Source organism: Pipistrellus kuhlii, unplaced genomic scaffold (genome assembly GCF_014108245.1).
Source record: "Pipistrellus kuhlii isolate mPipKuh1 unplaced genomic scaffold, mPipKuh1.p scaffold_m20_p_5, whole genome shotgun sequence".
In the NCBI taxonomy this organism is placed as follows: Eukaryota; Metazoa; Chordata; class Mammalia; order Chiroptera; family Vespertilionidae; genus Pipistrellus; species Pipistrellus kuhlii.
Genome location: NW_023425551.1, coordinates 79171133 through 79195874, shown reverse-complemented (window position 1 = coordinate 79195874; position 24742 = coordinate 79171133). Strand labels below are relative to the sequence as shown.

At 62.8% G+C, this 24742-nt stretch overlaps 1 protein-coding gene across 3 annotated transcripts in view; it reads right to left on the bottom strand.

The window, feature by feature from the left end:
- Positions 1-86: 86 nt before the first annotated feature.
- CPNE5 (copine 5) overlaps positions 87-24742 on the bottom strand; it is an 85034-nt gene continuing 60378 nt past the window's right edge. The window contains exons 12-22 of one of the 3 annotated variants that reach the window (XM_036414945.2): positions 20375-20416; positions 18563-18638; positions 13075-13128; positions 9545-9606; positions 4823-4869; positions 3300-3481; positions 2456-2583; positions 2202-2304; positions 1624-1681; positions 1179-1252; positions 87-350 (exon numbers count right to left, since the gene is read on the bottom strand). In XM_036414945.2, coding sequence (XP_036270838.1) covers positions 132-350; positions 1179-1252; positions 1624-1681; positions 2202-2304; positions 2456-2583; positions 3300-3481; positions 4823-4869; positions 9545-9606; positions 13075-13128; positions 18563-18638; positions 20375-20416 — 1045 coding nt within the window. In that variant the 3' untranslated portion in view covers positions 87-131. Of the gene's footprint in view, positions 351-1178; positions 1253-1623; positions 1682-2201; positions 2305-2455; positions 2584-3299; positions 3549-4822; positions 4870-8650; positions 8670-9544; positions 9607-13074; positions 13129-18562; positions 18639-20374; positions 20417-24742 lie in introns of those variants that run through there. The other 2 variants (XR_006740105.1, XM_045573384.1) reach the window with 2 other exon arrangements.

Genomic DNA, 24742 nt, shown 5'->3' with positions numbered 1-24742 from the left:
AACGGGAAGGCGCCTCCAGAGGCTGGTCCTCAGCCACACGGGTCCCAGCGGCCGGGCCAGGCGATGGCGGGCTCAGGGACCCAGCGTGCCCTCCTCCTGCCCCCCCAGGCCCAGCGCCCACCGCGGGAGGCTCAGATGGGCGGGTGGCCGGGGGAGGCGGGGGGCGTGCGGGCCGGGGACTGGGAGGGGGAGCCGGCGGGGGCCTCGGGCGGGGGCTGCGGGCGGATGCCCTTGGCCTTCATGTAGGACACCAGCTGGTCCGGGATCTCGGCCAGCACGTCGCGGGCCAGGCGCGCCATGCTCAGCACGTGGTTGCCCGTGCGGTCCACGTAGTCCCTGAAGGGCACGAACTGGCCGGCGGGGGAGGCAGGGTGAGGCGAGGGCTCTGCCTGGACGCAGCCCCCACACCTCCCGGCCGGAGATCCTGCCCCCTCCCTCTCCCCCGACCTCTGCCCTCTCTTCCCACAAACACGAGTCCACGCCAGGGTGCTCACCGCACCCCTCCGCCCACGGTCTGGGCAGTGGGCACTGAGCGGGCACTTAGGAGATGCTGAGTGGGTCCCTGGCTTCCGGGAGGTGGGCCCTCAGGCAGCCCCCCTCCGGCAGAGCCCCCTTCCTATGCCAGGCCCCTCTGCCTCCTCCCAGGGGGGTCCCAGGCCCCAGTCACTCCTGCCCAGGCCTTTGCGTCCAGGTGCCACCTCCCAGACCTGCTCTGGCATCCAGCCCCGATCTGGTCTCCACGCCAGGACGGACCCCTCCCGGCCAGTCTTAAACCCAGGGCTGTTCTTTCCACATCGCCTAGTGGGGGGCTCTGTCCCCAGGGGCTGCGGGAGGGCTGCCTGCTCGTGACACCTGCATCCCACACGGAGACTGAGGGCCTGTCCCCTAGCCCTTCCCTCCAGGGGCTGCCAGCTGCGGGGGTGGGGGAGGAGGCGGGAGGTGTCAGGGGGCGCCCGGCAGAACACAGAAGGTGCAATAACTGGGAGCCGTGCTCTGCAGGAGCCCACGGAGGCCTGGGGTGTGGGGGGGGGGGGCTGGGCGGGCGATGATAGGGGTGAGTCTCAGGCACGGCTGGGTGCTGAGACCCGAGGACCACCTGGGCTCCCAGGCCGCCCGCTGGCCGTTCCGGAAAAGCCCCCGGGGAGGGGCGGTCAGCCGCGGGGGCAGCAGGGCTTCACCTGGACGATGTCCCGCTCGGCCAGCTTCCCTCGGGAGGAGATCCGCACCTCGTCGCCGTCCAGCTCCACCATGGCTGGGGGGGGGGGGGGCAGGCGTGGGCGAGGGGGCAGTCAGGGGCCAATTCCAGGCCCATCGGGCAGAGGCCCATGTCAAAGTCGGGGAAACAGAGGCCAGGAAACCGGGGAAGCCCACCGGTGAGTGCCGAGTTCCAGCCCCGCCTCCAGCTCCCGCTCCCAGGCTCCCAGATGGGGGGGCGGGGGTGGGGAGGGAGTTGCCAGGACGCCTCCCACAGCCTCGCAGCCTCGGGGTGTGGGTGCGGGCGCCCTGACACAGGCCCCGGTGCAAACACCCGCCTGCCAGCTGAGCACACAGGCCGGTGGGCGTCTCCCTGCGGGACGGGCCCTGCCGGGGCCGGAGCCTCCGGAGCGGGGAGTGGGGACTCACCGTCAAACTCCGCCTGGCCCACGCCGACGATGATGATGGACATGGGCAGCTTGGCAGCCTGTGAGACAGCAGGAGGTGGGGTGTTTGGGGCCCGTTAAAAGGAGGAGGAGACCATGTTTAGGGACCGAGGATAGATCAGAGAAGGAGTCAGGAGGACGGGAGAAATGGAGGGGAGAAGATGGAGACACAGAAACACAGAAAAGCAGGGGAGAGGGTGAGGGCGCCGGGGGCCACAGGCCTGTTTCTGCCAGGCCCGCTCCCTCCTGTGCCTCCGGCCTCCCTCCTGTGTGGCAGCGCTGTGTGGCCTGGACTTCCACGCTCCCCGCCTGGCCAGGCCGAGGGCTGAGGGCCACTAACGAGGAGCCGGAGGGGCCGGGGGAGCAGACCACCCAGCGTGACTCAGAGTGGGTGGGAGCTCACCGGTGGGACCATGGACCGATGCCCCCCCCCAGGGCCAGGCCCTCCAGATGCTGCAGCCAGAGCCAGGTGCCCCCCCCCCCGGGGGCGGGAGAGGGGAGCCAGGCCCAGCGGCTCCCTGAGGAAGGAGAGGGGCCCCGCGGCCCCGGCCCGCGGCTCACGTTGACGATGGCCTCTTTGGTCTGCGCCATGTCGGAGATGACGCCGTCGGTGATGATGAGCAGCACGGAGTACTGGGAGCCGTCCTGCACCTCGGCCGCGCTCCTGGGGCGGGGGGGGGGGGGGGGGGGGCTGTCAGGGAGGCTCTGGGCATGCCACCCCCCCCCCCCCACACACACACACACGGGGTTCTTTGGCGGGAGGCTCTCTGAGGGCCAGGCTCCCTGGAAGGCCGGGGCGGGCCACACCGGCTCACCGGGCCACGTGGGTGACGACGGGCGCGAAGTTGGTGGGGCCGTAGAGCTGCACGGTGCGCAGGCTCTGGTGGTAGGCCTCCAGGATGCCGTCGATGCCGCAGCACGACGGGTTGTCCTGGTTGCCGTTCTGGGGGCGAGGAGGGAGGCTGAGCCGGGAGGGCGGAGGGCGGGAAGGCGGAGAGCCATGGGAGCAGGGGCAGAGGCCCGCAGCCTGGGCTCTCCTACACGCTTCCCTGGGGGAGGGGTGGGGGACAGTGTGGGGGCCCCCCTGGAGGGTAGCACCTGCTCCTCACCCCACACCCTGCACCTGCCCAGAGAAGCCCCCAGCAGCCCGGCTGGGAAGTGGCTGCTGAGGCCCCATCTCGTCCTGTGCCCAGCATAGGGCTGGCGCTCTGCAGGCTGGGAGGGCGTTTGCTGACTCTGACAGGAACTGACTCGGAGTCCCCAGCTCATGGCAGGGAGGGGAGGAGGTGGCCTGAGGAGTCATCCCCACACGGCGCCCATCAGCACCAGCCCAGGGAGCTCCTGGAATTGCCCCCAGCTGCCCGTATCCAGCCCACACCCCCTCCTCATTTCCGGAGCCTTGGGGGACCCGGTCTTGTCAGGAAAAGGAGGCCAGAGCCACTGTGGTGGCCTGAGACACGATGGGAGTGTTTGTGAGCAAGGAGGGCGGGGTTTCCGGAGGCCCAGCTCCAGACCCCCTGCACACAGCAGGCGGCACCCCCCCGCCCAGGCTGCCCCTGGAGTCCCTAACGGGTAAGAGGGGAGGTGCCCCACCCCGGGCTTGTAAGAAGGAGGTCCCCCCCCCATCATCCCTCAGCCCCCCCCTCGGGGACCTCCTACCAGCGGGAACTCGTGGGACACCCTGCCGTCGGGGGGCAGCTTGGCGCCGAAGCCGAGGGCGGGGAACATCTTGTCGCTGTCGTAGTGCTGGATGATCTCCCCGACGGCGGTCAGCGCCAGCGCGTAGGCGTTCAGCTGGTAGGGGCTCATGTAGTGCAGCGACGTGGACTGCGAGGGGTTCCCTGCGGCCGGGCCATGGGACACGGGACACGGAGCGTGTGCCGGCGTGCACACGCCCAGCCCCCCGGGCTTCGGAGTCAGAGGGGCGTCCCACGGCACCGCTGGCTATGGTCTGTTTGTCCTGACGCCGCTCTGTCTTACTGCACGTCCCGTCCTTTAGCCAAGCCTGGCTGCTAAGCTCAACGAATATCAGGTCCCAGGATCCCAAGCCTCCTGCTCCCTTGCCCCCTCGCCCTGTGCCCCACGCTCAGCACACCAGCCAGCGACCTCACTCCGCAGGCCGCCCGACGCCACCCCTCTCTGCTCTGCAGGCTCTGAGGCTCCCACCTCAGCGGAGTTAAACCCAACTTCCCACAGGACCAGCTCCGGGTACTTCTGTCCTCACCGCCTGCCCGTCCTGTCACTCACCCTGTCCCCTCAGGGCTTTGGCCTCTGCCCGGGGTCACTCCGCAGGGGCCACGTGCCTTGCTCCCCCGCCTCTCAGGTTCCACCTTCCCGGTGGTCTTCCCCGCGGCCCGCTGAAGGTCACAGCCTCCCCGACCTCCCTCTCTGTCCCTTCTCCTCGCCTTTATCTCCACTAAATGCTGTCCACGTTTTACTTATTTATTCGTGAGAGGCAGTCCGCACAGGCTGCAAAGGCACCAACCCCGTCCTACTCCCACCAGCCGTGTGGTCTTGGGTGAGCTCTCTAACCTCAGCCTCAGTCTCCTCATCTGCAGAATGGGGATAGCAGTCCCCACCTCACTGTTAGCACCACGGAGGCCCCTGCCAACTCTGACATCCCACCGCCCTCCGTGGGGCTGGGGTTCTGACACACGTGTGCCATGAGGCCTGGGTGTCCTCTGATGGGCACTGAGCACCGCTGACGGGCCCAGACCCCACAGAAGGGGGCGATGTCTCTAACAGAGCGAGGCCCGGCCCTGAGTGCTCCCGGGGGCTCGGTCCCAGCCGGCACCGGAGACGGTCAGCGGCGGCGAGGAGGTGGGGGGCCCCCACCCGGGAGAGGCCCGGGCTCCTGGGCTGCGTGTCTGCCCTCACGGAGGACCACACGCTCAGCCTGACTCCGTCTCCCCTCCCGCCCAGGGGCTGCCCTGCAGAGGGCATGGGCTCTCCCGGGCCCAGAGCAGTCCGTCCGGTCCCCACAGGGAGACCGGGCGCCCTCAGGGCGAGGCTGTGGTCCGGGCCCAGACCTGTGGTGACGGTGGCGCCCCCTTTGGCTCTCGGGGCCTAAGCGCCTTTTCTTCAGTGAGGACGAGGCCAGGGAGGATGGCCGGCCTGGCTGCAGAACGAACGAGCACCCTCTCTCCTCCCCTCCCCGCCCAGGGCCTCGGCCGCCCACTCACCGTTGGAAGCTGTGAAGTCGATGGCTACGGTGAAGTTGATCTGGGTCCTAGAGGGAGGACAGCGGGGAGTTACCGGGCAGCGGGCGCTGGGGGAGGGGCGCAGGGCGGGAGGATGAGAAGCCAGGCCCACAGCCCGCTGCTGGCCGGTGTGCGGTGTTTCCATCGGAAAACTGGGATGTGACACCAGCCCCGCCCTGCCCCCACTGTGGCCCCCCAAAAGGATGACTGTGAGCATCAGAGAGCCAGGCGGGGAATCTGGTGGAGGGCACAGATGCTCTGGGCGGACAAGTGATTACTCCCCAAACCCGGCCCCGGGCCCCAGAGCCTGGGAAGCAGAGTCTCACTGTGTTTCTGGCTCGAACGTGGAGTCAGATTCAGAGTTAAAACTTATTTGACAAAAAAGGAGAGAAACAAATAGACATTGTCCATCTCCGGAGGGAAGCACAAACACCGCCAGGAAGTTGTCTGGCCCCCAAATGAACCTGAACGGGACTGAGCCTCCAGAGCATCTACCAGTGGCTCACAGGAAGCACAGGGTCGGAGGGCACCGCGGGGGTGGGGGTGTGCGGCCAGTGAAAGCCAGTTTGAGGGGGGTCTTTCTGGAACACCACGGCCTAGGGACCAGCAGAAGCGGGGTCACCGGGGGACACGGAGGACCCCAAGGCTCCTGCAGACCCACAGAGTCAGAGCTGTCCGCAGGTGTAGGGGCAGGAACTGATAGGAGGAAAGAGAATTAAGAGACGAATCAGCCAACCCAGATACAGGGATGGGCAAAAGTTGTGAGTATAGGAAACACGGTTTATTCTTATATTAATGATTCTATTTTTTATTTGTATTACAGCTGTAGACCTACTTTTGCCCAATCCTGTATATGGATCTTGCCTGGATTTCGGCTTCAACGAAGCCAATTGAAAACGTTATAATTCAACGGGAAATCTGGACACTGACGAGCTATGTGGTATGTAGGAACTCTCTGTTTCCAGGTGTGATTACGATACTTGGTTATAATTGACAAAGAGAGTCCTTAAGTTGCAGAGACACATCCTGAAGGACGTGGGGGAATGAACTAAGTCTGGGATTTGCTTCAGAATCATCGCATGGGAGGGGGAGAGGGTGGGACAAGATTGGCCATGAGCTGGTGACTGCTGCATCCGGGCGAAGGGCACCTCCCCTGCACTTCTGGGTGTGCTTGGGATTTTTCCATAAAAAATCCAGATTCGAGGCTGGAATTGCCTCAGGCGTGGCTGTTCCGGGTTCCATGCTGGGTGCTCACAGAGCAAAGCTGACAAGACAGGAGCCCCTGAGACAGTCCGGCCTCGCGGTCCCCATGCTGGGTGAACAGTCATCAAGGGGCTTGTTTAGCCGAAACCGGTTTGGCTCAGTGGATAGAGCGTCGGTCTGCAGACTGAAAGGTCCCAGGTTTGATTCCGGTCAAGGGCATGTACCTTGGTTTCGGGCACATCCCCAGTGGGGGGTGTGCAGGAGGCAGCTGATCAGTGATTCTCTCTCATCGATGTTTCTAACTCTCTATCCCTCTCTCTCTTCCTCTCTGTAAAAAATCAATAAAATATATTTTTTTAAAAAAAAGAAATTTTATGTTAAAAAAAAAAAAAGGCGGGAGAGGGGGGACTTGTTTAAAAGGAAGATTGCAGGGCACCTCTCCTGGGAATGCCAGCCCAGTCGGCCCGAGATGGGCCCAGAGTCTGCCTCTTTAATGAACATCCTCTGGCCTCATTCAGGATTCTGAGGAGTGCCAAGGTGGCCCTGACTGGGATCGCACTTGGGGAAGCTCTGTTACGGGGTCACACTTGGGGAAGCTCTGTTACGGGGTCACACTTGGGGAAGCGCTGTTACGGGGTCACACTTGGGGAAGCTCTGTTACGGGGTCACACTTGGGGAAGCTCTGTTACGGGGTCACACTTGGGGAAGCTCTGTTACGGGGTCACACTTGGGGAAGCTCTGTTACGGGATCGCACTTGGGGAAGCTGTCATGGTGGTTCCCAATTGGGGCCAGGGGTGGTGTAAGATGAGACAGGGCTCACCTCACCTGCAGGTAGAAGACAGTCCCTATCAGAACCACAGCCCTCTCTCCGCCTAATCACAGCTGAGCCACTGCTCATGGACTCTTTGTCCCCCAGGAAGCGTGAAGGACGTGGGTAGCAGGAGACCCAAGCCAGGACCTGCTGGCCAGAGACAGGTCTCTCCACACCACCTCCCCCTGGGCTGCTGCTTGGGGGCAGAGCACTGACGGACTCTAAGCTCTGAGGGAGAAGGAGCCACAAGATGGCAAGGGCCTGGGTCCCTGAGTGACTGCGTGGAGCATCTCCCCAGCCAACCTTGCCACCCCGAGAATGAAATACCGTATAAGCTTTTACCTGTATGAAGCCTCGAGGGTGGGGGATTATTTGTTACAGCAGCTGACCTACTCTATTCACTGCTGCTCCTCGTCCCCTCTCAGGGGGAATACAGAGACTGTGTCTGCATGAGCAGAGGGGACACCTTGGGCGGGAGGAGCCTGGCTCCCCGGCTGCCCTTGGGAGGGCGGGTCTGGCCTGCGGGACTGCGGCTGAGGGCACCGCTCCGGGTTCTGGAATGACTCGGAGCGCAGGGAGCGGAAAGCGGTGTCTGTGGGAACGCTCCTCCCTGCCGCTCACCTGTCCTGCCCGAGGGCACGGCAGGGCGGGACGCGGCTGCCGAGCAGCCAGCTCCATCTCTGACCTGGGGCAGAGGTGTCCCTTCTCTACCCCACCCTCCAGGTGGGCAAGGGAGGGAGGGAGGGAGGGAGGCGAGGATCCCGACACATGTCGCCATCAGCCGCCTGCCCGGACACGCACGCGGGGCCCTCGCCGCCCGGGGCCGGCTCTCCGGCTCTCCAGCGGGTGCAGGGAGGCGTGGGGCGGGTGCAGGAGGGGTAGCCAGGGCGGCTCTGAGTTCTGACTTGCCCGGGACTCCAGGCGCCAGCTTTGCCCAGCAGCCGCCAACCACGGAGGCTCCAGGAGACGTCACAGTGCCCGGCCCTTTAACTCGGCCTCCTCCACCTGCACCCACCCCACCTGCACCCACCCCACCTCCACCACTTCACCTGCACCCACCCCACCCGCACCCACCCCACCTCCACCGCCCCACCCGCACCCACCCCACCTCCACCCACCCCACCCGCACCCACCCCACTCCACCCACCCCACCGCACCTACCCCACCTCCACCCACCCCACCCGCACCCACCTCACTGCACCCACCTGCCCGGGCGCCGGAGGCAGGCAGGGAGAGTGCCAGCTGTGGCAGAAATGCAGCTGTGGTGACAGGAGGAACCTGCCACCAGGCCCACGGCCTCGGGAAGCTATAGTGAAGCTCCACTGGAGGGGCCGATGGGGGAAAGGGAACCCATGGAATAATTTCAACAATAAAGGTAACATTGAATTTCAAAAAATAAAATGAAGATCTTCTTCGCCCTGCACCTTGGGGGTATGATGCAAATGAGAAGGGGAAACAGGACTGGAAACTGCCAGGCGCACGGAAGGGAAGGGGCGGTTGCTTACTGGATGGGAGCAGCGTGGTTTGATGAGGGCGGGAGTGAGGGCAGGTGGGGAGAGCTCAGGAGGCAGGGAGGGGGCAGGAGGCCTCGGTGACCGTGGGAAGGGCGTGTGTGCTCCGTGCGGAGGGGAGAGCTCCCCGCTGGAGACGGTGGTGGCGGGAGAGCGGGCGTGGCCGCCCAGGCCCTGCCCGTGCCCTCTGCCCCGGAGAGCCAGGCACCGAGCGCCCACTTGGCTGGGATGAGCCTCTGGCAGCTGCCCTCCTGTCTGCTTTCCAAACAGGTGTAGTTACTCACCTGCCTGCACCTGTGGGTCTTGGCTACCCACACCCTGACCTGGCACCTGTCCTTGGCAGAGCCGGCTCCCTCTCCGTGAGCTGCTGGCTGGAGCCTCCAGGCTTCCCCGGCTGCCTGGGCCCGGACCCTGAAACCCTGGTTCTTTCTGCGCCTTGCATGCGTGTTTGACCAGCTGCCGGTCCTGGGACTACTCCCTGGCCCACCCCCCACGCTCTCCGGCCCCTGATATGGCCCCCATGGCCCCAGGCAGGTCAATGGCTGCCGCGCAGACAGCATCAGGAGCTCAGAGCAGGAAGGACTCTTAGAATTCCCCGAACTCCAACCTCCTGTGTTCGTAGGAGGAAACCGATCCCTGGGACGACAGGGACCTGCCGGAGGGACCCAGAAATTCAGGGCAAAGAGGGGTCTGCAGCCTGAGCCTCGTGCCTCCCAGTCCAGGCTCTTTCCACCTCCCACGCCCTGGGACTCTGGCCTGGAGTCCCCACCACCTCCGGCTCCTCCGGCACAGGGACCCGGCGTGCCCGCTGGCCCCAGGCCGCCTCCCGGGCAGGCAGAGCTCAGAGCCAGGCTGCTCGGAGACGAGGATCTCAGACTTGAGCCAGGCCCCCAGGGGCCAGGAGGGGCCCCTCAGGGGCCGGAGAGCGTGGGGGGTGGGCCAGGGAGTAGTCCCAGGACCGGCAGCTGGTCAAACACGCATGCAAGGCGCAGAAAGAACCAGGGTTGCAGGGTCCGGGCCCAGGCAGCCGGGGAAGCCTGGAGGCTCCAGCCAGCAGCTCACGGAGAGGGAGCCGGCTCTGCCAAGGACAGGTGCCAGGTCAGGGTGTGGGTAGCCAGGGGTTTGGGGCCCCTTCCCTCCCCCTGAGGCTGCGGAAACGGGGCTGCGCGTCTCCTCACCCTCCTTTGATGTAGTCGAGAAACGTGCACTCTGACTCCACAGCGAAGGACAGCAGCGTGACCTTGAAAACAAAGGGGAGCCGGTCAGGGGGGCCTGGGCCTGGGCCATCTGCACACATGGCCGCAGGCGGGGCTCAGGGCAGCCCCAGGAGGCACTGTCATCACCCCCACTTCATCCCCAGGGAAACCGAGGCTCCACGAGGACATGCCATGTGCCGAGGACACTGCCGGCTCGCGGTGCGGTGAGACGGGAACCAGGTCCGTCTGCTCGCCCTCCTGCCCTCGGTGCCAGGCTGCAGGCGCCGTGTGGAGTGGAGCGTGGAGGGCAGGGTCTTCCTGACACGGGCCTGACGCCCGCCACGCCGGCCAGCTCCACGCTCCCCAGCCCGCTGCTGGCCACCCGCCAACCTGCCCCTCCGGTCCATGCTCACCTTCGACCGTTCTGTCCCCTCCCTCTGGCGCCTCAGTCTCTGCCCTCAGCCTGAGACCCCCTCCCAAGCGGAGGCCTCCTGACCACGCCTTCTGGCGGCTTCGGCACCAGCTTTGCCAGGACGGGCAGCCGCTGGCCGCTGGTTATGGTGCTGACTTGGATCTGGGGGGCAGGGAAAGCCTGGCGGCTGAACCCCATTAAATGAGGCAGGAGGGGGAGGGGGACGTTTCCCGTCATCACTGACCTCCGCTCTAGGATTCGGGGAGCTCCCTACCCGTGTAGGCTCAGCCATCTTCACCCACTCGCCAGGTGGGCCCGTAGGGCCGCTGCTTGACAAGGCTGAGGAGCCATTAGCCCCCCAAACGGAGGGTGTGTGAGCGCTGAGCTGGGCCTCAGAGGCCCCACCCGCTGTGTTACGGCCTCAGGCACCTGGACAAAGCCTCCTGTTAATAGGAATGGACTGCGGCAGTGCCCGCTTCGCTGACAATTAGGAGGCCCCTTGGGGAGCTTTTAAAACATCTTGCAGCCCGGGGGAGGCCCTCACACCCATGGCATCGGGGTATCTGGGGGCAGGCTCTTTCTTTAGCTCCTCACAAGGTCTAAGCTGCAGCCAGAGTTGAACATCCGGGCCCTGGATGAAGTAATTCCCTAACTTGCCTGCCGGTGGATTCACCCAGGGACTTGCTACTCCGAGGGCGGTCCCTGGGCCGGCATGGTCAGAATCACCGCGTTGCTGGTAAGAAATGCAGAAATGGCCTCAGCTGGTTTGGCTCAGTGGATACACTGTCGGCCTGTGGGCTGAAGGGTCCCAGGTTCAATTCCGGTCAAGGGCACACATGCCTGGGTTACAGGCTTGACCCCCACTAGGGGACGTGCAGGAGGCAGCTGATCCATGATTCTCTCTCATCATTGCTGTTTCTATCTCTCACTCTCTCTTCCTCTCTGAAATCAATTATTTACATATATATATTATATATATATCAGAAATGCAGCTTCTTGGCATTTTAACAAGAGCCCAGGAGATTCTTCTCATGGTAAGGTCAGAAAAGCACTAAGCTGGGCCCCAGCCTGGAATCCGGGAAAGTTGCCTGGGCATCTGCATTTTGGTAAGCAGACTGGGTGATTCTTTTATTTTTTATTTTTTTAATATATTTTATTGATTTTTCACAGAGAGGAAGAGAGAGGGATAGAGTGCCAGAAACATCGATGAGAGAAAATCATTGATCAGCCGCCCCCTGCACACCCCCCACTGGGGACGTGCCTGCAACCAAGGCACATGCCCTTGACTGGAATCGAACCCGGGACCTCTCAGTCTGCAGGCCGACACTCTATCCACTGAGCCAAACCCGTTTCGGCCTGGGTGATTCTTTTAAAGAGGAAGCCTGGGAAATGCTGCAGCAAAGGGAAGTCAGGAGACCGGGCCCAGCCCTGCACTGCCCTCACTCCTGTGTGACCTCAGACCAAGCACGCGCCCTCTGGGCCTCAGCTTCTTTGTCTCTAAAGCAGGAAAGCTGGGCGAGGCCGGTGGTCTTCAAACCTTTTTAAAACTGTACATCCACTCCTTCTCCGGGCCTCCCCTGGAGGCGCCTGGGAAGGGGTGGGAGGATTCTGGGTGCTCACAGTGACTGGGGCTCCATTGCAGTTGAGCTGAGGCCGGGGGTACACCTCACCATGCGGGGAAGTCCTGTGAGACGAAGAGTGGTCCCGCCCAAAACACCAGCAGTGGCCCACGGAGGAACCCTGCGGCTCTGGACAATGAAGTTCAGGGTGGGGCAGGAGCAGGTTGAGAGCATGTGACACGGTTTATTCTTGTACCGTTATTTATTACTTATCGTATTGCTTCCCATAGGAACAGCTGTAAACCTACTTTTGCCCCGCCCTGTATTACTCCACGCCTATCTGTGAAGGTTACAGAGAAACGGGGGGCTGTCCCCGGTGTGTGAGTTTATAGGCCTGCGCCCCCCATGTGTCTGCCATTGACACGCCATGCAATAGGCAGAGCAGCAGCAATGGCGTGTCAGCCCCATGTACAGACGAGAAAATGAGGGGCCTCAGAGGCCCCCCCGAACCCCTGCCTGGGGCCTCTCCCGGGTTTAGAGTTGCGGTCTGCCTGACTCAAATGTCTACATTTCCCTGCATTCTCAGATGTACGGACCTCGGGGAGGGACATGAGGGTAGAACTTGGGGATGTTTGCCCGGCAAAGATATTGGTTTATCCTATAAATGTATCGTGGGCTCTGCCCCAGGGCCTTGGCACATGCTGATTCCCACTAGTATTCTCTTTCCCCAAAATCCTCAATACTCGCTTCCTCCCTTCTTCGAATCTCAGCTCGAGTGTCAGCCGAGAGGAGCTTTCCTTGGCCGCTTTATATTAAACAGCAGTTTGGTCGCTGGCATTTCCTATCCCTTTACGTTGCTTTTGTCCACAGCACTAACCACCTGGCACGCACAGGCACAGGCACGCAGGTATAGTTACTTGTGTTCTGTTTCCTCCCGCTGGAATGTGGATGCATCAGGGCAAGGACTTCCATTTGTTGGTAAACGCGTGAAGGTCAGCCCTCAGAAGCCTCTGGGCCGGCGTGACCCCGGCGTGGTGACCGGCAAGCAGCCTCGGCCCATGGCAGCCGCAGGCTCCGGATTTAGCCGCGGTGCTGACGGCCGCCACCCCTACCTCTCTCCAGCCCGGTGACCTCGGCTGAGTCACTCCCCCGCCTGCAGCCTTGCTTTCCTCTGTCATGACGAGGGGGTGATACAACGGCCTCCCGAGGAAACACCCCGAGAAAGGCACCTAAATTGGGAATTTCCCGGAGTGAGGGTGCAAGCACGGCTGCTCCTTTCCTCTTCCTGCGGCAGGAAGTCCCGGGGCGTTTCCCGCTGGGATTTCTCAGTCTGAATCACAGGGCCCCGCCTGCTACAACCTTAAACACGACTCCCTCCGTCCTCCCTGGGCGGTGGCTCCAGGGGCCCCAGCCCTCTGCACCCCCACTCTCCAGGTCTAGTTCCCACCCCGCAGGGCACACCAACACCCAGACTCCCCACACCAGCCCCGCTCCGTGCTCAGCGTCTGCTCAGCCGCACAGAGGGAGGGCTGGCTACCCACCGTGCCAGAATTCACGTATTTCTTTTTCTTCATTTTCTTTTTTGGGTTTACCACCTGCAGGAAAAAGTTACTAGATAAGAAAGAGGCTTCCGAACTGGCAGGCTGGGCCCCCGGGGCTCCCACGGGGTGGGGGGTGGGGGGCCGGGTGCGGCCCAGACCCCAGAAGCCGAGCAGGCTGAGAAAACCAGCCACGGAGGCCTCAGGCATTTGATTGAGAGAGCTGGCATCCAGACTTACGCAACTGGGCTCCCCATTAGACACAGTGTCCCACAAGCAAACACACCAAGAATAATATTTACTTAACCTCCTTTCCCAGCGCTTCCCCAGCACACCTCCGCCCTCGCAGCCAGAGGCTGATGTGGCAAAGGGGCCCTGTCCGTGCCTGCCCTGAGCCTCAGCGGAACCCGCCCCCCACGGCCCTCCCTGCTGCTCCTTGGAGATCCAGCCTGGGGGCTCCGGGGGGCCTGTGAGTCTCCCCCAGACCCTGCCTGCCCGCCCTCACACTGCATTTGGAGCTCCTTCACCGTTCTGCAGTGTAAGCTTTCATTCCAAACCCAGCCTGTCATCAGGGAGGATAGCTCAGCCCTAGTTAGGGTAGGTGCCAAACAAACACTTCCTGGTGGGTTAGCGAAGGTCTGCACTGGGGGCGCATCCCTCCCCTGGAGAGATCTGGCAGCGGCTGGAAATGTTTGTGTTTGTCACAACGAGGGGGGCAGGTCGAGACGAAGGACGCTGCCAAACACCCCACCCCCGAGGGACGGCTCCCTCGGCAAAGACACTGAGTGAGAAGCCACAGTGCGAGGCGGAGACCCTGGCTGCTGCCGCGGCCCGGGAGCCCTCCGGCCTCACACGCACCCCTGGTACTGACCGGAGCTTCTCGGCTCTTTGTTCTTTTATGTGGGCGTCAGGCCCAGCCCTCCCCTATCCTCCTCCTGAACAAAGCAAGGCCGTCTCCCCGCCCGCGGTCCTTCCCTCTCCCCAGCTCCTGTCCGTCCTTCGGGAGGTCTCTTCTGCCTGCAGGATGCTGACAGCCACTCAGAACCGCCTTAACTGTCCTTCCCGGTGAGCTCGGAGACAAGGACACCGAGGCCCAGAGACCGAGGGCTTCGCCCAAGGGCACGGAGCGGGTCGGGTTAGGGACAGAGTTAGGAACCGGTTCCTGCCTCAGGCCAGCTCGGTCCTTCACAGCTGTCTGCCAGCGGGCGGGGTGGGGTGCCCGCTCCTCTCCTCTAGGATCTTGACTCCCTGGGAGGAGATGGGGCCGCCGCGCCGGGGCAGTCAGGACCTGCAGGCCTCGTCCGAAGGAGGGACCACGCGGCGGGAGCACGGGAGGCACTGCCCGCGGACCCGGAGGGACGGGACGGAGCTGGGCGCGAGGAGGTGGAGGGAGGCGTCCCGGCCAGGAGATGTCGGGGGGAAGGAGCACAGGACTGGGGTCCCGCTGAGCTGCAGAGGGCACACTGGGCTGGCTGGAAGAGGACTGAAATGGCGGGACACCACCCAGTGGCGAGCAGGGACTCTGATGGCCCCTCAGCTGACGGGGGACTAGGTCCCGGCAGGCTCTGGGATGCCAGACAGGGTGGAGGTGAGTACGAGGGGAGGAGGAAGGACAGCAGGGGGGTGTCTGCAGACGTTTCCTCATCCGTAAAATGGGGGTGAAAGGCACCTACCTCATGGGAAGATGGAGGGGTTACGTGGGTCAATACAAGGACAGGGTCTGGTGTGGACGTGTAGGCTGCTGTTAAGTTTCCTTACTTCTGCTTACGACCACCACCAGCATCCGGGTGACTGAGTGAGAGCTTGTGGGTGCAGGTAATGAGCTCTGGCAAAACAGCACCGTCAAGAAGTGACCACAGACCTGGGCCTGGGCACGGCGGTGGGGGAAGGAGAGAGGGCGGGGTCAGGGCCCCCAGGAAGACACAGAAGGAAGGAGGAGCTGGGTTTGGGGCGCAGGAGGGACGTCCAGGTGGGAGGGCCCACAGGCTGTGCAGGGGGCACGTGCGAGCCAGGGAGAGAAGCCCAGAACAGCCTGGAACCCTCCCCAGGCAGGAAAGCCGGGCAGAGGCACAGTGCTCAGTCTTGGGAGCCAGCCTCGGTGTTGAGATGAGGGCACAGTCACAGCTCCACTGCTGCACGGGCCTCAGTTTCCCAATCTGTCCCAGGAGGGTGTGGCACTTTTAGAACTAAGTACATCTCAAACTTCTACTCCAAAGTAACCGCCCCACCCTCCCAGCTGAAGAGCAGACGTGGACTCCTGGGGATCTGGGCGTCACCCCAAGATCAGTCCACAAGCACATTTCTTTGAAGTCTTCTGTGTTGTCTTTAAATTAGCCACTATTCCGCATTTCCACTCTCTAATTATAGCTGTTTTAATATTAAAGCAATGTTTTGTGCTCAGATCTTCATGCGAAATGGCACTGACGAGACGCCCTGTTTATCCTGAGGTTTGGTGCACTCCCCAGCACACCCCACCCATGTATAATACCAGCCTAGCCTGCCCTCAGGTTCCGGGAGGGGGACCAGCGCCCCCTAGGGGCCAGGCCAGGAACCTCCCCACCCCTGAGCTGGAGTTCTAAGCTTGCCCATTCCTCTCCCTCTCTTCACACCCGAGTCTCTAGGGCCTCCAGCGCCCATTTGGGGTCTGCCCTCCTGTACCAGGGGTCGGGGAGTGGCTCTGAGGAGCCAGGGGCTGCTCTGGCTCTGGGGATACAACAGTGAGACACCGCCCGGACCCAGAGGCAGCACCTGCGTGAATGAAGCCGCAAGGCTGAGCCCTCAGGCAGGGTCAGAGAGCCTCCGCTGGCAATGACTGGGCTCGAAGCGCTGGGCAGAGGGAAGGCCTGGGGCCAGACCGTAGGGGCCTTGTGGGGGTGACATGTGCGCCCACTGACACAGGCCCCCGGTGCACAGTCTGCAAGTCGCTGCGGGGGCAGGCACTGTGGGGAGCTCGGACTTCGCCCCATAGGCCGGCCCTGTAGCATCTCGGCTGGGGTGGGCGTCTTTCCGAACCTCCTCCCAGTGAACCGGGCTGGGTGGTGGGTGGGCTCACAGCCACGTGTGAAGTGGGCAGCCATGTGGTCAGGTGGCCGTGCTGAGGAGCACTCAGGTTACTGAGCGGACGAAGGAGGTGGGAGGGCCGTCAGGGGGCTGTTGCAAAACCTGCTCAGGTGAGATGCCAGTAGGATGGACGGGGGGACGACGGGAACTAACGCCAGGATATCCCGTTGGTTAGGAGCAGGGGGCAGCCATGGATGGCGAGGGGCCACGGTTGTCAAGGTGGCTCCCAGGGGCCGTGGCCCCATGGTGGCGGCGCAGGCTGGCCGGAGGGGGAGGGGGGAGGGGGCTGAGGGGGACCTGTGGCCGGATGTATTCGGTTTGGGAAGGCCGGGTCTGTGGAGGGGCCCGCAGACAGCTGGACGCACAAGTCGGACCGGGTCACACTGGGGCCCCAGGCGACAGTCCCTCCTGAAGAAGCCTGTGTGTCTCTGGACTGAGCGAGGCCCCCCAGGGACCCCGTGGTGCAAGGACCCTCCACGGCCGCCCTAGTGCATCCTGTCTGCCTGGAGGCATTTCACCGTGAAGACAGTTCCTCTGGGCCAGTGGTCGGCAAACTCATTAGTCAGCAGAGCCAAATATCAACAGCACAACGACTGAAATTTCTTTTTGAGAGCCGAAAACTGACTTCTGTGCATGGGCCAGGAAGTTTCAATCGCACTGTACGTGCGCACCCGCACGTGGTATTTTGTGGAAGAGCCACACTCAAGGGGCCAAAGAGCTGCATGTGGCTCATTGCTGACACTGCTCTGGGCAATGACAAGGGAGCAGGGGTCCGCACCAAGAAAGTCCTCCAGCCTTCCTGCTAAGTGGGAGACGGCGCCTCTTCCGGTCTGTCAAGCTCCCTTAGAAGTCAGACTCCAATCCATCTGTCCCCTTCCCTTCCCTTCCCTTCCCTTCCCTTCCCTTCCCTTCCCTTCCCTTCCCTTCCCTTCCCTTCCCTTCCCTTCCCTTCCCTAAAAACCTCCTTCGAGGAAGCCAGAGAAAGACGGAGCCTGCTTCTCTGCCTGGGAGGGAGATGGGCAAAGACAGCCCTTCCCTTTGTCCATGCAGGAAGCAAAGCTTTCACTGGGAAGAATTCACAGACATCCCCCCACGCTCCATCTTTCCAATGGCCTGTCCTACTGAGGTCAGGGTGTGGATGTCTAAGAAGCACCTACTGTGTGCCCAGCAGTGGCCAGAGGACCGGGGAGAGAGCAGCCAAGAGGGTTCTCGGCTGCCCTTGGGGGGCTTCGGTGTAGTTGGAACGCAAGACCTGCCCACTCAGAACGGAGATGCGGGGTGAGAGGGAGGGTGGAGGGCGCAGATTCAGTGACGGGAGCCAACGCCAGCTCGTCAGCCTCACCGGCCGGGTGCTGCTAACGTGAGGCGAGAGCCCGCCCGTGGGATGGCTGTGAGCTGTCTCTCTCCTGGCACACAGGATGCTGGGAGCCAGCGCTGACGTCACGCCCCCTCCGGCCAGGCCTTGTCCTGGCAGCTTATTTAACTCTCCGTGGCCTTGCAGAGCGTGTCAGGAGCGTGGCCGAGCTCACAGGGCCAGTGCGAGGCGGGCAGGCTCTGAGCTCAGGCAGCCTCGCGGACGGGAAGCCAGCACCGGAGCAGGAGCTGAGCTAGACCGGACGGCGGGAGGGCACCCAGAGGGAGGGCACACACAACACACATAGATGGCGGGAAGGCACCCAGAGGGAGGGCACACAGCACAGGCTCAGCACAGACACTGCCCTGTGAGGGCAAAGGCGATTTTCTCCAGAGAGATGGGGGCCTCGCTGACAGGGGCCTCCTGACTCCTGCTCCTCCGAGTCTCTCCCTCCAGAAAAGGCCTGGGCTGCCCTCACCGAAGGCAGCGGGCCATCTGACCTCCGGACCTCGGGTCTCAGGCCTGGAACCTCCTCACACTGTCCCCCAGCTTCTGCCTCACCCCCTCTTCTCTCCCCCACCTTGTTGGAAGTACTCGTTTTGGGGGGCACTCTCGCTCAGTGATTTGAAGTCAGATCAGCCTAATCACGTGATCGGCAAACTGCGGCTTGAGAGCCACATGTGGCTCTTTGGCCCCTTGAGTGTGGCTCTTCCACAAAATACCACGGCCTGGGCGAGTCTATTTTGAAGAAGTGGCATTAGAAAAAGTTTAAGTTTAAAAATTTGGCTCTCAAAAGACATTTTCATCGTTGTCCTGTTGGTATTTGGCTCTGTGGACTGATGACTTTGCCGACCACTGGCCTAGGCTGTTGCCCCTTGATCCGCCATTTACTGAAATGTGTCTTGGGGCAAGTCCCCTAACTCTGCTGAGACTCGGTCTCCTTAGCTGTGGGATGAGACAGTAACACCCACCCCACAGGAGAACCCGCAAAAGCCCGCCCTGCACACGCTCCCTGTGGCCTCGATGGCTGGGAGCTCTGTAGCATGGAGCACCCCAGACCCTGGGTGTCTGCCTCACCTCGTAGATGTTGAACTGGCTCTGCCCGCGGGCCAGCTCCCGGTAGCTGGTGGTGAACTCCCCGATGAAGTCATGGCTGCAAAGGAAGGCTCTGCTGAGACCCGTGCCCACCCGCCTCTCCACGCCCCCGGACTCCCAGTCCTGCCCAGGCCGCTCCTCCGGGAGCACGCCGGCTGGGAGGCTGGGTCCCTGGGGCCACGTGTCACCGGTGGAGCAAACCCCCAAAGGCCAAGGGGCAAAGGGCGGGCCCCAGAGAACGGGACCCTTTTCTGCTTGGATTCCTGCGAGAACGAACCAGCAGCAAAGGGTGTTTGGGTGACAACCAGGGAAATTGGAATACGAAGTGAATATTAGAAGGTGTTCAAGACTATCGTTCCCAGTGTCAGGTGTGACCATGGCATCCGCAGTTATGTAGGAAATGCCCTCCCTTTCCAGACGTTCCCAATGAGACAGTTAGAGATAAAAATGCCACCATGTCTATAATTTAAGCTACATCAACAAAACACAAATATAGCAAATACGGCAACGTGTAACGCTTGTTAGATTCGGGTGATAGGCTTAAAGCGTTCAGTAAGCTCTCCTCTAGTTTTCTATAGGTTTGCCATTTCTCCAGTGACACTTGCTGGAATGACATTCAGCCCAGTGTCCATGGAGGCCCTGGCGGTGTTCTCAGCAGTGTCTGCACTTCGGGGACCTGTGTGTGCGTTTACATGAAGCGCAGCAAAGCCTTGTACAACGCAGAACTGCCACCTCCTCTGGGGCTGGCTGCCTTTGGCCCGGGGTGCCTGCTGGAGTGACGCCGGGCAGTGCCCTGCCCGCCCTGAGCCCACACCGTGTCTTTACTACAGATGTGCAGCTCTCCCCATGCAGACTGTGAGCTCCTTGCTGGCGGGAACCAGTTGCATCTGGTGGCTGTCCCCCGCTTTCTCAGTAAAAGAGAAGGAGGGAGGACTCCGGGGTAAGAGGAGCTCCATCACGGGTGCAAACAGGAAGCTGACCGGCCTGTGATGTGGTTAGAGGACGGGCATGGGGCCACGGGAGCTCCCGGGCAGTAGGCACTGCCGGCTCTACAGGAAGGTCTGGGGAAGCTAAGCTCCTGGGAAGGGCTTGGGCCTAACTCAGAGCTGCGTTTGCACAGCCTGAGCCATGTCCCTGTCCACACCACAGCCTCGAGGACAGCGGAGCTACGGGGTGTGAAGCCCTCTCTGCCCCTGCCCCTGTCCGAGAATGGAGGGGCCTCAAAGGTCAGGAGGGGCTCCCTGGGTTTGGCTCAACAGACAAGTAGGAGCCGGGGCGAGTTCTGGACGGGAGCCTTCCTGTCCTGTCTATGAATTCCCAGCGACGCTGCTCCTTGGGGACAGTTAGAAGGGGAGGCGACCGCCTGCCCACTGGCCAGCTCGGCCCTACGCAGGCACGACCTCCCTCCCTGTGTGGACAACTTCCCTTCCCATTGCCCCAGCTCCCCTTCCACGCCTCGGTCCCCCCAAGGCTGAGCTCACAGAGGGTGATCTAAGTGCTCGGGCATCACCACTCTCTACACCTCACAACGGGCACGTTTCAGAAAACCCCGGTCCTCCACCGTGGGGAGGGTTGGGCATGGCCGCTCGGCAGCTGTCTGAGGAAGAGAGGCCTCTCCTTGCCTTTGCGCCGTGCCCCGCGGGCCCGAGGTCCTCTGGTGCCTGTAGAGCCGGGCAGGGCCGTCACGGGCAGTGGGTGGCCCACAGGAGAGCCCAGGCCCCTCAGTCCCATTTGAGGGGAGCCACCCTCCCCAGGGCTGCCCCACCCTTGTCCCTGTGCCCTTCTGCTGCTTACCTGCCGTCACGGTCCCAGTCGTACACCTCCACCTTGATGGTCCTGTGGGACAAAGGGTCCGTGCTGGGATGGGCTTGACCCAACATCCATGTCACCTGAGGATGGGCCCTTCCCACACCCGGGCCAGAGAGGATGCTGGGACATCCACCAGGAGACAGGGACCTCCTCACACCCGGGCCAGAGAGGATGCTGGGACATCCACCAGGAGACAGGGACCTCCTCACACCCGGGCCAGAGAGGATGCTGGGACATCACCAGAAGACAGGGACCTCCTCTCACCCGGGCCAGAGAGGATGCTGGGACATCCACCAGAAGACAGGAATCTCCTCACACCGGGCCAGAGAGGATGCTGGGACATCCACCAGGAGACAGGGACCTCCTCTCACCCGGGCCAGAGAGGATGCTGGGACATCCACCAGGAGACAGGGCCCTTCCCACACCCGGGCCAGAGAGGATGCTGGGACATCCACCAGGAGACAGGGACCTCCTCACACCCGGGCCAGAGAGGATGCTGGGACATCCACCAGGAGACAGGGACCTCCTCACACCCGGGCCAGAGAGGATGCTGGGACATCCACCAGAAGGCAGGGACCTCCTCACACCCGGGCCAGAGAGGATGCTGGGACATCCACCAGGAGACAGGAATCTCCTCACACCCGGGCCCTCAGTGAGAGGCAGCAGCCCGAGACACAAAGAAGCTCCCTCGAGGCCTTTTAGAAGAGTCGTGGGGACAGACGCAGCCTAGAGCTGTGCAGGAGCTTCCCGGGATTTCAGGGATGATATGGAAAGCAGCCTCAGCTCGCCCTGCCTTCTGCTTGCCCACCCCAGATGGGGCACAAGTCCCAGCATGAAACCCACGATGGATTTACGAGGGGTGGGGCCACCATAGTGGGGGCGCTGCTCCCCGATCCCAGGCCTCAGCCGGTGAGCTCTCCTGGGAGGGACAGAGACAGCGGGGCTCCGTGGGGGCCGAGTGGTGTGCGTGCCAGGGATGGGCCCAGGGCCCGCTCGGGATGGCCTGCTGGGCTCCTGAGTGAGGGTGTAATTATCGTCACATTCCCACCCGGCTGCTTTAATTAGTTTGTTTTGACTTCTGTGCATGGGGCTGGGCTCTGGGAGCCCATTTTATTTTTAGCCTGTTTCCATGGCAACAGGTTAGCGGACCAGAGGCAGAGGAGGGAGGTGGAAGGCTGCAGGTTAACCCTTGGTGCCAGGGGTCCTCCAGGGATGCCCAGGGACGGGGGAGCTGCCGGGTCCCGCCGCAGCGTCAGGGTCCGGGGAGGTCTCAGCCTTCAGCTCTAAGTGGGGCACGCAGAGGCGGCTGCCTGCCTGCTTTCCATTAGCATCTCACCATCTCCCCACCCGCGGCTGCGGCCCGTCTCGTCTCCTCGGGTCTCTGAGGACTCGGCCTCGGGGCTCCCGAAGCCCACAAGGGGGCGCTGTCTGCCTTCGGATGCGCTTCTGAGGGTGTGCCGTGCAGGCTGCGGATTCCCTGCTCCGCCAGAAACTGCGCGGGAATGAAAGCAGGCCGGCAGGTTGTGCAGCAATTGGGATTCTGTTACTGAGATGCAAAATGAGGGCAGGGGGCGCAGAAGCCCACCTAAAGGAACCCTGCTGATTCTTGTGAGAAGCAAAAAGCAATGTCTCTCTGAGGTGAATTATGGTGAAAAGAAAAAAAGCAAACAAACCAAAAAGCCCCTGAGGGGGCGGGGGGCCCTGAGCAGGGAAGAGTGGGAAGAGCTGGGGTGTGGGCGTGGGTGGAGGCTGCTGGCTGGGGGCCGGGCTGTCACTTACGGAAAACCCGCCTGGCACGCTGTGGGCTCCATAAAAACGCCCCTTCTCTCCACTGGAGCCTCCGGCCACACGCGAGAAATTCACTTAGATCAGGGACACCCACCCGGGGTACCTGACCCGCCCCTTCTGGTTCCTGGGGTGACAAGGCTGGAAGGGACCTTGTGGCCCCCATGCCTGCCCGCCTGATACATCACCAGGAGCCTTTCAGACACACAGACCCTCGGTCTCAGCAGCTCCGGGCAGGGCGCCGAGAGGGTCTGAGCCAGGACCCTGCCCACAGTTTCCTGGTCCCCCCCGGAGCCCTCCAGCTCTTCGGGGGGCGGGGGAGCTCAGGGACCCCAGGAAAGAGTGCCTCTCCTCAGTCCGCTGCCACCAGCCTCTCAGGGGCAGGATCAGCGACCGCCACGTGCTCAGAGGCTGTAGGACCCCAGTCACGGCCACAGCTTGGACACCCACACATCACTGGGGAGATTTTTTAATAATCGCAGGGCCAGCGGGCCTGACCTAATCAGTCTGGATTGGACTCGGGCACCGGTAGCTGGAGAAGTTGGACGAATTCCCAAACAGTTCCCCTGGCTGATGCTAATGTTTAGCCAGAGCCTCTGACCTCCCCGGCTTCTGCCTGGATTGCACAGTGGGTGCCCGAGAGAGAGCTTTAGCAGCTCCATGCGGAAGCCTCAGGTGCCCATGCCTCCTGCCAGAGACCCAGAATTAAAGGGTCTGGGTGCACCTGGCAGGGGGCTTGCTTAAAGCTCCTCTGGGGATTTGAACTTGCAGTTGAGGTGGAGACACTGAGTGTGAGATTCCTGCGCAATCGAGGCTCCAGGGACGGTGCAGGCAGCCCAGGGTCCGATTATCTGGGAGGCTGCAAACTCCAGGCGTGGCGTGGGGGAGGAGGAGGTGAGAGGGACGCTGCCCAGGGACAGGGGGGCGGGCACACGCCGGGCGCAGCTGTGACTGCTCTGCTACAGCTGGGCGCCCAGGTCACCTCACATGCCCCCTGAGGGCCTCAGCGTGGCTCCCAACCCCTCAGCTCAGGTCCACAGAGGCTCGTGGACCTCTGGGGACAGCCCCCAAGAGAAGGGGCCCGGGTGTGGGACAAGGAGATGGGCCTCTGCTGCCCGCACTTGAACATCTGACTTAGCAAAAGGCTCCGGACACAGCGCTGGTCTGAGAGACGGAGCGGGTCACAGGGAGGACGGCAGCTCAGGTGGCAGCCCCAGCTCTGCAGCTAAGAGCGGGTGGCCCTGTGCACGGCTTAGCCTCGGAGACTCTGTTCTCGCCTCTGTGAAAGGGAATCATCGCAGCCACTGGCAGCTGCCGGGAGAAGTCAGCTACGTCCTCCTCGCGGCAGCATCGGACCCTGCGGTTCTGTTCTGTCTGCACCCCCAGCCTTTCCCCAGGCCCCTGCCTCCCAAACAGTCCCACTCACACTGGCCGGGTCGGCGGCTGCACCTCAGCCTCGGGTCCCGCGCCTCGCACATCGAGGTGATGAAAGTGGTCTGACTGCACCCATACCCGCCGTCTGAGAACTCTATCACCTGGCGAGGCGGCCCTCCTTCCTCAGAACCACAGGGGAGTCTGAGTGTGTGGCTTCCCCCACGGCAAGCAGCAGCGCCAGGCCCGGGCGGGAGCCAGTGTCCTGTGGGCCCGGATGCCTGGGGCCGGGGTGCCAGGGCTGGGCACATGTGAGCCTCGGCAGGATGGGGTGAGGGGCACGCAGAGACGCCCAGCTCACCCAGCTCGCCCAGCAGCTCTAGCTACCGGCTCCCAGGAGCCGCACAGACCTGCCTCCTAATGAGCCTCTCCGGCTCCGGGATGTACATCCTGCTGCTGCCACAAGGCCCTGGGCTGACAGGCCCCGAGGGCTTTGCCCTAAACTGACAATCAGGCCGACACTTAGAGAGGCTTCGGGGCAGACGGTGGGGTGGGGGGGAGGATAGGGGCGCCCACGGGGCAGACAGCTAGACCGGAGGGGAGGGATGGCAGGGTGCAGCCCAGGCTGCAGGCAGAGCCTTCCCGCCTGTCCGAGGTCAGCCTCTGCAGGTGAGCGGGCTGGTGACACACTCCTAAGGGAGTCACCCTGCCGGCCTGGCCCTCCCAGTGCTCAGCGGGCGGTGGGTTCAAAGGAGAAGCAGCCGGCTCTTCAGGGGCAGACGGAAGTGTGAGGCTTCCCAGATGTGAGCGCCTTACCTCTGCCCTCTCCAGGTGAGGACCCAGCACCCTGACACCCTCTTAAAATGCACTCACTCCGATCAAGGTGTGAGTGAATGACAGCAGCCAGCCAGGCAGGCTGGTTTAACAAGGACCAAGTCACAGAATGTTCTAGGAGGGAGGAGGGACTCCGGGAAGGCAGGGAATTGCCTCCTGTCATCACCCACTTCACCCACTGCAGGCCGGCCCGGCCCTGACCCTCAGCCCTGCCCAGCCGGGGCACCTGCGTGTGGCCTCGTGTGGACTGGAGACAGCAGAGGGGCCCCAGACCCCAGGGCCAGCTGGAGGTAACTCTGCAAAGGAGACATGTCCCTTCTCCTTGCCCTGCCAGGTTCCATAATCTCCGTCCTCCCCTTGCCC